Here is a 14,085-nt window from a genome sequence, read left to right as displayed (position 1 = left end):
TGAAGTCTTTGTGGGTCTGGCTCAGCTGCTTGTGGTTTCTGCTGGCTCTTGCTTATGATGCTTTCCTTTGGGGTTTTGTGATTTCTAACAGTTAACCCCGGGTTTTATTTGGTGACCCAGATAGTGTGATTTGGGGCTGCAAACCAACTGTTTGAGATGATAACTTCTTGGGAAAGATATACTTTGCCCTTTCAATCAGAAGACAAAACCAAAACCAAAGAAGTTCCCTTGTGATCCCTGGTGGCGGTATGTAATAGGTTCAATCCTGACCCCCAAAGATACCAGATTTTAATCCCTGGCACCTGTGAATGTGACCTTATTTGGAAAAAGGGTCTTTGCAGATGTGATTAAATCAAGGATCTTGAGATGGGGAGATTATCCTGGATTATCTGGGTGGGCCTTAGATGTGAATACAAGTGAATATGGAGGTGGAAATTGGAGTGATGCTGCCACAAGGCAAGGATCGTGGGCATTTGGAAGAGGTGAGGAACAGAATGTCCCTTAGAACCTATGAAGTCTTTTTCACCACCTTGAATTCGGCCTAGTGATACTGATTTTGGACTTCAGGAGTCCAGAACTGTGGGAGAATAAGCTTCTGTTATTCTAAGTTCCCAAATTTGTGGTACTTTCTTTTGGCAGCTGCAGGAAACTAATACAGGGTGTGATGTGATTCATTTATTCCTAGTGCGCCCTTATACAGAGGGGGTGGCTCTTTAGGACTTCAGATTTATGCGGGAGGTCTCCTTTAGATGCCATCTTGGCTGAGCCCTGAGCTTTGTCTTCTGTCCCCTGAGCCCTTGTGAGGGGCTGAAATCTCCAGGCTTTGTCAAATGCCCTCAAGGTGAAAGGTGGCACTGGACCAGCTCCTGTGGGTTTTGGCCTCTGAATATTCCTTCTTTCCTTGCTGGGAAACATTGTTTTTAAAACATTACATGCAGCATTTTTGTGGATTTCATCTGAAGGGCAGGGAGGTTGCCTAATCAGCCACATTGTGGGAAATGGAATTCCTTATCGCTAAGATCGCTGATATATTGCAGCTCAAACGTCCTCTTGCTGTTTGTCATGCCAGAGACATGAGCACATTTCATCATTAAAGAGTCTCTCAAAAGATAAACAGTTACTAGGAGGATGGCGAACACGTGGGAGAATGTGTTTTCAGCACTAAGCAAATATCCATCAGTGGTGGGAGATGGGGATGCATGTGCAAGGGGGAGGTGAGCAGACAATGGACAGTGTGTTTCTCAGTGGTTGGAGTCCTTGGTCACTGAGATGCCTCTTGGTCCACCTGCACAACACAGAATACGAGGGTCTTCCCCAGCAGGGTGGGGCAGCAGCCCAGGGGTCAGCTCCTGGCCCAGGAGGGCCTATGCCTTTCTCTCCCCTTGTCTTCCCTGCACTGTGTCTCTCATTCCTGGCACAGGAGACTCTTAGCCCATCAGTCTCCAACTGTCTCCCCCAGAAGCCCTTCAGGACCTCCCCACTCTGGAGGGAAGGTGTGCTGTCAACTCCCTCTGCTAGGAACCCCTCCAGACAGATGTCTCATTCCTCTCACTCCTGCGCCTGATCAGGCGGATTTTCAGGACTGGGAAACCCGCATCCTCTCTCTTTTCTTCTCAGAGCCTTGCTCAGGGTTTCAGTTACAAACATTAGAAACTGCCTGTGGCTGATGTACGAGAAAAGGTGTTTCTCAGTAGGCGGCTGGGGAGCTCACAGCATCTCTGCAAAGGTTGGAGGAAGAGGCTCGGGGGGGGGGACACAGGCAGGAACAAGGTCCAAATTCGACCTGGTCTGGTGGGGACATCCCTGCTGCTGGTGTTGAGTCCCCCTGGCCACCGGACGCTTCTACCAGAACCGCTGCCTCTGCGGCTGTCTCCGGTCTTCTAACTCAAGGCTGGGCGGTGGCCTGGGTTGTGTGCCCACAGCCCAGCAGCAAGGGGGCTGGGAAATGAGCAGGCGGCATTTTGAGCCCCTAAAAAGGGAAACGGGGTTACATTCAGAAGGTAGGAGATTCCTCAGACATAAGAAGGGGATTCAGATGCAAGGTAGGCAAAAAGAATGCCCAGTGTCCACGGCAGGGAAAGGCTGAACGAGAGCATCTCCTCACTTCTCCAGAGCCAGACGCATCCGCAGGGTGCAGAACTTGACAGGCCTCCTGTCCCTCCACATTCCGGGAGGAAGAGCTCAACTGGGGAAGAGAATCAATCTCTCCTTTGTCCCAAGACTAGCCCCAGACCAGAGTAAGATCTCTGGGGGCACTGAGAACTGAAAACGTGCTGAGTGCTCCCTTACAACGTTATTAAAAAGAATTTAAAAATGCTGAACTGGAAGATGAATACAAGAAAGATCAATAAACTCTTGACGTTTCCCTCCATGATGCTTCATTTTTGAAATGTCAAATTATCTCAAAAAGTGTTTTTTCTATTTTTGGGACCTTTGATGAATCTGCTTTATTGGGCAATCTGGCACAGAGGAAGGGACATTTCTTGCTGACCTAAGTCTGTGGAGCTAAAGTCACACCCATGAGATTATGTTGCTGGTAAGAACAGCTGCCATTTATGCGGTGCCCACTCTGTGCTGGCCCTGGGGTAGGCATTTTTCATGGGATATCGCTAATCCTTGTCCAGGTGAGGAAACTGAGAGGTCATAGACCAGTACGTGGCTGAGGTGGAATTCAGAGCCCAGAGTCCTACTATTCTTTGAAGCTTCCTACACACCAAGAGCTCGCAGATGCTATTAGGTCCTCACACCTGGCATGGTTCCTGGGTGACGGCGGGCAGGGACAAGGAACACCTGTTGAATGAATGGATATCACAAATGGCACACAAGAGCCTCATTCAATATGTGACAACTATACAAACGTGTTATCGTTAATACATACAGATTAAATAGAGAACAAAACTATAGAGCACCAGCACTATATAAGACATACACAGGTAGAAAAATAAATCAGTCGGAGTTTCCCTGAGAATCCAAACACCCACGCTCCGTACAGTGTCCGCTGACCCCTTCTGAGCTGACACTGTCTTTCGGATCAGTCTATCGGTGGTCTGACAGGATTTTACAGCATCTCAGTTTTTATTCCTCATAATTAAAAGTTGTTCTTTATATTAGCAAGCTTCAGGGGCTGAAAATTATACTCTCAGGGGCCAAGTAATTTTTTCAATCATTAAGGCCTTTCTAAAAGAGCAAGGTGCCAAGATGGAGTATTTTTGCCAAGCGAGCCTTTGAAATCTAGCTCTTTGCCTGTTCGGACGCTGTCGCAGCGTCTGAGAGTTCTAGAGTTGGGGTTTGCCCAGGTGGCCTCGGCCCTTGTTTGTTGCTCTGATCATCGTCCGAGGCAGATGTGAGAAACAGGGGGTCGCTGTACCCAGGTGAGTGTGTTTCCTCCCCAGAGACGAGCTCGAAGGAGCCCTGCCCACAGCAGGTCCCGAGGCTGCAGCCATCCCCTGAATTCAGCTTGCCGTTTCCAGAGACTTGTGTAATGATACTCAGTTTGTCAAAAACTTCATCCTCATCAGAGAGTGGGAAAGAGAAGAACAGAAGCTTGTTGTGATGTGGGTGGCCCAAAAACTGTAGGAGAAAAAAAAAGAAAATTAATAAAAAATGTTCCCATTTCTTTTTCTGGGCTTACAACGATTTTATACAGAACTCCTTTCTGGAAAATGTTGTTTTAAAACACGTGACCATGACACTCTGACAGTTCCTCAAAAAATTAAAAATAGAATTACCATATGACCCAGCAATTCCACTTCTGGGTGAACGCCCAAAAGAACTGAAAGCAGGGTCTCAAAGAGATATTGTACACCCACATTCAGAGCAGCATTGTTCACAACAGCCAAAGGTGGAGGCAGCCCATGTGTCAATCAACAGACGAATGGATAAACAAAATGTGGTATGTCCATACAATGGAATATTACTCAGCTTTAAAAAGTCATGAAATCCTGATATGTGCTACAACACGGATGAACCTTATGCTAAGTGAAATAAGCCAGACACAAAAGGACAAATACTGTATGATTCCACTTGTATCATGGACCCAGAGTAGTCAAATTCACAGACAGAAAGTAGAACGGTGGTTGCCAGGGGCTGGAGGGAGGAGAATGGGGAGTTATTGTTTAGTGGGTACAGAGTTTCTGTCTTAGAAGACGAGAAGAGCTCTGTGCATGGATGGTGGTGATGGCTGCACAACAATGGGAATGTACTTAATACCGCTGAGCTGTATACTTAAAGATGGTTAAGATGGTAAATGTTATGTTATGAATATTTTAACACAATTAAAAAAAATTTGACATCAAATCTGCACCTCATTTGCTAAATGATCACAGGTTGCCCTCTGACAGTTCCTCTTGTAAACACAGAGGGAGATTTTTAGGACGATCACGATGCTGTGGGGCTGACACAGCCTGGGCATCATTTCCTCTAGGAAGCTGGGATGTCACAGGCCCAGGATAAATGTGTCTTGGAACAAGCAGAACCTCTCCTGTGTCCTCAGGATAGGTCAGGGGGCCCTCGTTGGTGCTCCCCAGCATCCTGTGTGTCCCTCAGTTTCAGCCCTCAGCCCTGTACTGTCCAGTAGGGTAGCCATGAGCCACATGTGGCTACTGACCCCTTGAAATGTGGTTTGTCCAAATCAATGTGGGCTCTAAGTGTGAAATACATACGGGATTCTGAAGACTGTACAAAAAATGTAAATGTTTCAACAATTTTTAAAAATATTGATTACATGTTGAAATGATATTTTGGATATATTAGGTTACATAAAATATGTTGTTAATATTAATTTCATCTGTTCCTTTTTACTTTTTAAAATAATGTGGCTACTAGCAAATGGAAAACATATGTAGCTTGTGCTATGTTTTTATCCAGCACATTTGATGGACACTGACTCCTCACAGTTTGTGTGTCCCAGTAGACGGGGCTAGCCATGCACAGGAACCATAGCCTAATCATTCTTGTCTCACCAACTGTTTGAACAATGAAGATGCCCATCTATCTTTCCTGGAATATCTGATTTCATGGTCCCCATTTTTCATCTTCATAGGTCCATACTCTTAATCTTCAGGTTGAGATGGAGAAACATTCTTTAAAGGTTTGCATTTTTAACTTCTCCCCTCCAACTATTTACTCCTAGTTGCACCTGTAATCGATCAGTCTGCTCCTCTCTTAATGTAATCTCCACACTCAAGCCCTTTGATGTGACTTAACCAAGCCCTTGGGTGCACTGCCTACCAGTGTGAACTTGCAGGACCCCCTCCCCCCCCCAGTTACTGACCCCCACCTGCCTCAGCCTTGACCAGCAGATGGAAGGGAGGGGGAGGGGTAAGAAGAATTATGTCCAGATCTCTGTTGGGCAAGAGAGGAAGCTGGAAGGGGTGAGAACCTCCCCAAATCCTCAGATCCAGTGGATTGCTAAGAACAGATTGGAAGCTACCCTTGCTTTTCCTGGAAAACGGGAAAAGGAGAGAAGAACAAAGGAAAATGTGCTAAATCTCAAGAAAGCAAACAGCAGGCTGGTCTCCTGGCTGGAGGCACGCACAGAAACTGGCGAGCTGGCTCAGTCTGTCTGTATTGGATAAATCTCCCTATTGCTTTTTCAACTAAGTCTGCATCCCCAGCAAATGTCCCTAAACTCAGAATTATTCTCTGGGCCATGGTTAACAAATTCTCTACATTATGAGTCAAACTGGAGAATCTGGTGATCTGAGGACCCTGATTTGCTGCGTAGTTCCCTGGCATTTCCCTCGTCCTCACTCCTCCAGGCCTTCTCCAGCACCCCCACTCCTTGTAGTTCCAGGGGTAGGCTCCAGAGTCAAGTCTGCAAAGTCTTCCAGCCTTGGAGGCGGGCGCTCACTCCAAATAGCCCCTCTGGATGGGATGACGCTTGTCTCCAGCTTTGGTTTGCTTGGCAGCATGTTCGTCCCCTCTGTCTTTTCCTGTCTGACCCCTCTATTTGATGGCGAAGCCAGAAGCAAAACTAGCAGGTGAATAATTTTGCTTCCTCTTGGCTCTTCATTTACAAAACACCCACCCGGTGCAAAGGGCCCCCCCTCCTTGTTCTTCCTGCTGCAAATGTGGTTTCTCCAATGCTCCCCTGGCTCCAGACTTGGACTGGCTGAGCCCTTTGTGGTGACTGTACCACAGCTCAACCCTCTCTCTCCTCCATCCTGCTGCCCTCACTCCCTGAGAGGTATTATTCCCAAGGGTACTCCCCATTGAGCCTTCTGAAAGCAAATCTCCATCGCAGAGTGTGTTTCCTGGGGAATGAGACCAAAGATAGGTTCTTTTTAGGCTGGGCTTGGCATATTTTCTTTTTCTTTTGGCTGAGGAAGATTTGCCCTGAGCTAACATCTGTTGCCAATCTTCTTCTTTCTGCTTGAGGAAGATTCGCCCTGAGCTAACATCTACACCCATCTTCCTCTATTTTGTATGTGGGTCGCAGCCACAGCATGGCCAGTGACAAACGGTGTAGGTCCATGCCTGGGAACCAAACCCAGGCTCATGAAGTGGAATGTGCCGAACTTAACCACTAGGCCATGGGGCCAGCCCATGCATATTTTCAACTTTAAGCGTTAGTGTATATCCAGAATTTCATTTCTTTAGGGCCTCTTCCATCATACAGTCTCTGTCCAGGTAGACCCTTTCTTCTTTCTAAAGCTTTTGAAAAGAGCTTTCCTAAAGTCTGGGATACACATCCCATCATTCAGTCACTCTCAGATACACCCAAACTGAAAACGTGCCTGGCTCTCCTCCCATTTTCTCTGCCAGGGTTTTCTCTTTCTCACCTTCTCCACTCTGAGCTCTGCTTTTTCTCTTCCTGTCCTGGAATCTCACCTTTGCTCCCTGACCCCATGGGTGTTAGGCAGGGAAGGTCAGAGAAGGAACATCCAGGTTGCAGGAAGACCTTCCAGAACAAACCTCTGCCTCCTTCTTCAGAGCTGCTCTGTGACCACAGACTTCCCTGAAATGGGCATCGGGGGATGGACCAGGAGGCAACACGTGTGCCATTCTCCAGGAAAGGATGCTGTGCTGACTTGGGCACTCCCGACGTACAGGAAAGCCCTTCCAGTCAGGGTTTTCTCATCTACCTCTGGCTCCAGCCTACCGCCTACCTCTTTCAGGTGCTGAGGGAGCACGTTCCCCGGGGAGAAGGCGTACTTGGTCTTCACGTAAATGCACCACACCAAGGCGATGCAGCCCAGGAGCAGCAGGAAGGCCGCACAAACCGAGGCTGCGAGGATGACAGCGATGATCCACGAGGAGGGTGTTTCTGCAAGGACAACGGGCTGTGTTATGCTCTTGTCATGTACAGACCTGGTCACAGTGACCTTTAACGCTATTTTCACCATCACAATCCCATGGCAATCCCTGAGAACAGGGCCCATATGCTCATCTCGGGAAGGTGGGAGGATATACAGCGGCTGCTCGAGGATCCAGAGACTTCCAACCAGTTTCATCCCTCTCCTGTCTTCTTCTGGTTTGCTTACTGGCATGACTGCTAATATTCTCAAAAAGAGTAATAAGCAAGAACTCCAATATACTTTATCTACTTGCAAGGTAGCAATGAGTGTTCCCGTTCTGGATAAACGTCTTTTGTCTTAAAGCAGAAAACAGGATGCCCCTGGGTCCCAGAGCCCGACTTGAACACAAGCACGGCAGCGCCTTCTACTGAGAACTGCAAGAGCCCTTGGCACGGACGACCCCATCCAAACCCCTGCACTAGACACTGGCCCAAACGCCAGCCTGAGGCCGCACTGCTGGGACCGCCCAGCACCAGCCTGGAAAAACCCAAGGCTGCCAAAAGAATTAGCATTTGTTCTGCTAATATCTGACCTTCCTTTCTTAGAGCACTTACTATAACAATTTTATGATCGTAAATCCTTCCTCTGTCCCTTTGGGACGTATATGCTTCTCCTACAAGCCAGCAGCCTCTTTCTCAAGGACCTGAAAGCCATTCCTTTAAAACAGAATCATCAGGAAGAGGTGGCCTGTCTCCCAGCCTCTGTGGGAGGGCAGAAGCCTAACTTGACAAACATCAGTTAGCATTGGACACAGATGGCCAAACTGCACTGACACTGACTAGCCCTCTCCTTCGCTTTTGCAATTTTTCACTTCCCTGACTCCGCTCCCTTCCCCCCCCCATTCTTCCTTTAAAATGCCCAGTCAGCTCTTGCCCCTCCTGCAGTCATCACCGAATAAAATCTGTTTTGAGTGCTCTAACTAATGTCTGTCCTTATCTTTGACATCCAGAACATTGCCCTGGTCATTGGCAGTCCTAACTCCCTGGTTCGGCACCAGGCCTCTTCCCCAGCTGCTCTGGCCACCTAACCTCCCTGTGACCAACCCCTGGCAACCAGCCCCACCCTCCTGATCAAAACCCAAAGCGTTTGGTGCTGCAAGAGGCCAAGAGAACAAACCCTGTCCTGTAAGAGCAAGTTGTTTGAAGGGGACTATCTGGGGGGGAAATGTCAATTCCTACTTAGAGAGAGCAGATCAGAGAACCCTGGAACAGCAAATGGTCCTGGAGTGACATCAACGGCCGTCACCTGCTGGGCCCTCGCAGCGCTCACCACAGGGTGGGGCTCAGATGCTCCCTAAATAGCTGATGAATGGATATGGCATTTCTAAGGGGCAAGAGGCTAGGCGAGCCTACCCTTTCCCCCTTGGTCCTCTCGTTTTGCAATTCACGCTAGCAGTGACTTCAAAATCTTTCCAGCTTGTCCCCTTGCTGAGTTCAGAGCAACTCCTCATCCCAGTTCCCCTGTGAATTTTCGTTTCATTTATTTCCACATATTGAGGTATATGGGGGTAGCTATGCTGGTTTAAAACTGATTCGGCTTGACGTAAAGAAGCCTGACATATGGCCTATCGCATATAAGGTGGTACATCTGCTTTACCCATTAATGTAAAGAGTGCATTAAACATTATCTCAAAGTAAAAGAATGTACTCTTCTAAGATAAGAGGGCATCCTTCCCCTTCTAGGAGGCCAGGATCCGTAAGCCTGCATCAGTACTCCTGAAGATAAGTTCCCTTTCCTGGACATCAGGGTCACATTGATCTGCTAATTTGCAAATGCATATCTCTTAGAAAGCTTGATGATTATGTATCCTGGGCATGTTTAATGTCTCTTCTTTGTTCTCAAAAGGTCTGAGACTGTACTGGGAACCACGCTTCTCCAGAACACTTTCTCCCTTTGTGGAGACGGCCTTCCAGGGTTATAATCCTCACCCCGGCTCAAGCAAAACTCACCTTCTCTCTCTTATGTACAGAATGGCTCTTGGTCGTTTGTGTGGACACTAGAATCAAGGGGAGGTGTTGCCTAACCCACACTTGAGTCACGTTCGACTCAGACGTGTTTTCTTGGTGAATCAGGGTCATGTGGCAAGTGAGCTGTGGGGAGTGGCCCCCAGGCTGTATCCCAGCTAATAACAGGAGGTCAGATGGGGATCTGACTTCCCAGCTCGGAAGGACGTTCCGGGATCCCACTCATCCATCTGTGGTTCCATTGAGTATTTCAGGAGCTCTCTCAGTGTCACGATCAGAATCTCTCATTGAATGCTGATTAAACACTGATTGCTGGGCCCCACCCTGGCACTGTGGATGACATTGTGATGACCCCCTGGAAGGCAACATCTGGGTGTCCTTGTGTCTCCAGCCAGGACGTCTTAGCATCTTAGACAAGGACATTCCTCAGGCACACTTGGTTGATGGTGACAAAATTCAAAGGACACTTTTGTGGCTCACCCCGAGGAAGGAGAGAGGACACTGCTTTACACAGGCTGTGAATTGTGGGAGAATCTATCAACCAATACCCTCTGGGTAAAACTCTCTAACTTGTTTCAGTTCCATCTGACCACGTTGTCTGGCAGACAATCTTTCTCTGTTTTATCCTCAGGGAAATCAAGCCTTTGTTTACCTACGGAATACATCTGTAGGTAGTAAATTACAGGAAAGACAACCTGGGCTTAGATGGGCCTGTGTTCCATTTCATCCCCGTCATTTACTAGCTGAGCAACGTTTGGCAAGTTACTTCACCTCTCTGAACCTTCATTTTCCAGTCTGTAAAAGGGAAGGAGATCCTTACAATGCTCTCATTGAAAACGTGTTGTGAGGCTTAAATGAGATAACTATGTTTAAACAAACCTAAAATGATGTTTGACAGAAGCAGGTTTTCAATGGGTTAGACTTTTCCTTTCCTTTTATAAAATGTGTGGATTTTGTCAGTTAATGGATGATCATTTACAGCCAATATTCGAAATATTTTTCTTTTTGGTCAAATTGTACACCTCATGCCATGTTTCATGACATAAATGTTTGGGAATATTTAACAATGTGATTTTAATAATGTCATTAATAATAACAGTAAAAATATGTAACATGTTTTAAGGGCTCACTCTGTTGGTCTCTGTTCTGAGTCCTCCCAACCCCCATGGGCGGTCGCACCATTTTATTCCCCCATTTTGCAGACAAGGTGGCTGAGGCATGGGGCAGTTCAGGACTTGCCCCACCTCACACGTTCTGTTGCAGTTCACAGCGGCGAGGGCAGGGGCACCAGGTGATCAGGACACGTACTCAAGGCCCTGGGAAGGCAGAAGGAAGATGCTTAGAGGAAAGAGGGATGACTCCAAGATCGGAGATTCTAGTGATGCAAGCAGAATGGGGGGTTCCCAAGATATGGAATTCTGATTCAAATACAAATGACTCAAAAGAGGACCAAAATGAGGAAAAACATCAAGAGAGTCTGTGAAAACAACCTATGGCCCAGAAAATAACTGGAGGCACAGAAGAAGTAGGCTTTCTTGTTATTTAAAGGCACTGTTGACAGGCTCAGCCAGCTCAGAGCACGGAAGGACTAACACAGGCAGGCCACTCAGCCACTGAACTGGGGCCTGTGGAGGCAAGGCCCTGAGCTGAGGCCGCAGAAAAAGGGAGGAGAGCGACAGGGAATTCCCTAGAGATGGAAAGACTCTCATCCTCAATGGGGCTCTGCAGTCTGAAGGAAGCTAATACAATTGCAGAACAGCTCTGGATGGCCCCGGAAAGACCACACACCTGAGAGAGGTGAAAGAAGGCTGAATTCTGGCAAATAATTTGTGCATTTACAAAAGAAGGGAAAAAAAATAAAATAAAACAAGACTCAGGAAACTACAGGCCAGGAAGCTTGATGTTTACTGATGCTGATCTCCAGAAAAAATACAAATATTCCAGAATGGATAATTAAGTGGCTAATTATAGACCTATAAAAAAAAGTAAGAATGATAACTAAAAATAATAACATTAGGGCACCAAGCAGAAACTAGCTCAAAGTGGCTGCCTTTCCTTTTTTGGATACGGTTACTTGTTGGTAAATTATGGCATATTATGGGCTGGTTTTTCCCGAGCTGCATTTCTTGGAATGCTAATTCTCAAAAAAGGTGTTGAAAGATCAAATAGGCTAAAAATGCTAATATACAGGGCCACTTTTTGAGAGGGAAATACGGTGCGCCACCATTTCCAAGCACACCTGACTACAGGGCTCTTCCCTTGAGACATTTCCATAAACACTCAGGGAACACAGTTGGGGCAACGCTGCACTTGGCACTGGGTATTGATTTCAGCTGATATTTGCCAAAGTCTTTCACAATGACTTTGTGGACCACAAAACCAAGGAGCCTATATCCACTATGTTCACATGGATTGGTGACCAAAAAGCAAGAAGCTAGGCAGTCTGGAGGAAGGTGTGTCCTAGAACACAGCAACAGTTTAAATGGCAACTGGTGAGGATCCTGAAGCTCTTCCTTGCAAGTCAGTAGACGAGACCAAGCAAAACTGGGTGAGAAATACGTTCAATGACAAAAACCAACATTCAAGAAGAACGTGATCAGCTGCAATGAAGAATCAAGGCGGCATCGCAATTTTCTCAGAAATGCACAGTGACGCAGAAGAAGAAAAGCTCTGTGCTCTTTCTGGAGGGAATTCTTTCTTAATCTCCTTTGTATTTTTGTAACCCCGGATCAGTGCCTTGCTCCCAGGAGGGCCTGAAAATGGCCAGGAGTGGGCCCGCACGGATTCATCCTTCTGTGGTCTGAGCTGGCTGAGCCTCACGATAACATCTTTAAACAATAAAAAGGCCTGTGGCCACGAGGCGCATGAAAAGATGTTCAACATCACTGATTACCAGGGGAATGCAAATCAAAACCACAATGAGATATCACCTCACGTGAGCCCGTCAGAATGGCTATTAAAGAAGATAAAAACACTAATTTGAAAAGATAGATGCACCCTTATGTGCACTGCAGCATTATTCACAACAGCCAAGACTTGGAAACAACCTAAGTGCCCATCAACAGATGATTGGATAAAGCAGACGTGGTATGTATATATATATATATATATACACAACGGAATACTACTCAGCCACAAAAAAGATGAAATCTTGCCATTTGTGATAACATGGATGGACCTTGAGGGTTTTACGATAAGCAAAGTGAGTCAGATGGAGAAAGGCAAGTACCACATGATTTCACTCAGATGTAGAAGATAAGAACAACAACAACAAGCAACACACAGACACAGAGAATAGATTGGTGGTTACCAGAGGGGAAGTGGGCAGGGGTAAAGGGGCACATGTGTATGGTGACAGATGGCAACTAGACTTTTGGTAGTGAACATGATGTAGTCTATATAGAAGTTGGAATATAATGATATACACCTGAAACGTAAATAGTGATATAAACCGATGTTACCTCAACAAAAAAATTAAATAAAAAAAATTAAACAAAAAATAAAAATAATAAAAAGTCCTGTCATTTGCACGCAGACATCTAGGCCACAAGTTTTTATCACGTTGTATGCAACTGCAATGCGTCTGTATGTAAATCATCTCAGTGTCTAGGGCAACTGGTACCCTTCCCTCTCTCTCTTTTCCTCCTTCTCTTTTTCTTTCACTTTGTCTTTTTTTAAGAAACACCAAGTGTGGAGGCACTCTGCTAGACACTGAGCTCCACGTCACATGTGAGGGACTCTGTTCAGGTCCTGGCACCGTATTTCACGAGGGACCCTGAGACAAGCAGTGCTTGCTGAGGATAGTGATAGAGTTTCCAAACTCTCCCCATCATGTGTATGAAGGAATTGGAGGTGTGCAGCCTGGGAAGGAAAGGCTTCTGAGGGGTGTGACAGGGCTCGACCTTGCTGGGTGGTCTTAGGAGGACTGACGAGACTTGCTTTGGGGAGCCTGAGAGGACAGAATGAGTGCAGTGGAGGTGGGCGCACCGAGGGAGACTTCAGCACCGTGGACAGAAGCTGTGTCCACCAATCCCTTGGGACTAAGAGCGAAGAAACTGGCTCAGAAGGTGGTGGTCTCCTTCCCAGCATGAAGTCCTTCAACCAGGGCTGAACCAGGTTGGAGTTTGAGCTGGATACGATGTCTAAGGAGGCTTCCAACTCGAACACCCATTGGGAGTCCATACAGCTGTTTAAAAAGCCCAGAGGGGGCAGAATCACCGGGGGTGCATCTCAAGACTCACCATCAATAGTTGTTTGCTCACAGATAGGCTCACTCCATTCCCCGGTTTTGTTCCGCTCAGGAAGAAACCCTCGAACTTGAATACAGTAAGTTGTCCACGGCTCAAGATTTCTGAGAACTTCAAAGTCATATTGACAAGTAATCGGATACTAGTAACAAAGACAAAAATAAGAACAAGGCTCAGAGTGAAGGGACACCATCTCCCCCCGCCCCAATTTAATAGTTATAATATTTACTTCAGGCTCAAAATAGGAAGATGAAGGAAGCAGGTGCTCCTCCCAGTTCATTTCGGGGGACCCTGATACCATTCTCAGGGATGGGGCAAGGACTGACCGTGATCCTGATAAACCCTCTCATACCCTGAATTCTCTAGTTTAAATGACATGCAAACCATCCCACCTCCCTTTTTTAAAAGATAAACCAGTTGTATGGGTTGAACTGTGTCTGCCCGAAATTCATATGCTGAAATCCTAACTCCTAGTACCTTAGAAAGTGACATAGGTGGATATAGGGTCTTTATAGAGACAATCAAGTTAAAATGAGGTCATTAGGGCAGACCCTAATCCAACATGACTGGTGTCCT

At 46.6% G+C, this 14,085-nt stretch overlaps 1 protein-coding gene across 3 annotated transcripts in view; it reads right to left on the bottom strand.

Annotated features, from left to right (window-relative positions):
• Positions 1 to 2,838: 2,838 nt before the first annotated feature.
• LOC106832843 (interleukin-10 receptor subunit beta) overlaps positions 2,839 to 14,085 on the bottom strand; it is an 86,696-nt gene continuing 75,449 nt past the window's right edge. For 2 of the 3 annotated variants that reach the window (XM_070488797.1, XM_014843746.3), the window contains 3 exons: positions 13,504 to 13,651; positions 7,110 to 7,267; positions 2,839 to 3,570 (listed from right to left, as the gene is read on the bottom strand). In XM_070488797.1, coding sequence (XP_070344898.1) covers positions 3,232 to 3,570; positions 7,110 to 7,267; positions 13,504 to 13,651 — 645 coding nt within the window. In that variant the 3' untranslated portion in view covers positions 2,839 to 3,231. Of the gene's footprint in view, positions 3,571 to 7,109; positions 7,268 to 10,088; positions 10,579 to 13,503; positions 13,652 to 14,085 lie in introns of those variants that run through there. The other variant, XM_070488796.1, reaches the window with a different exon arrangement.

Source organism: Equus asinus, chromosome 18 (assembly GCF_041296235.1).
Source record: "Equus asinus isolate D_3611 breed Donkey chromosome 18, EquAss-T2T_v2, whole genome shotgun sequence".
Taxonomy (NCBI): domain Eukaryota; kingdom Metazoa; phylum Chordata; class Mammalia; order Perissodactyla; family Equidae; genus Equus; species Equus asinus.
The sequence above is the reverse complement of the archived record's forward strand: the minus strand, read 5'-3'. Positions and strand labels throughout refer to the sequence as shown.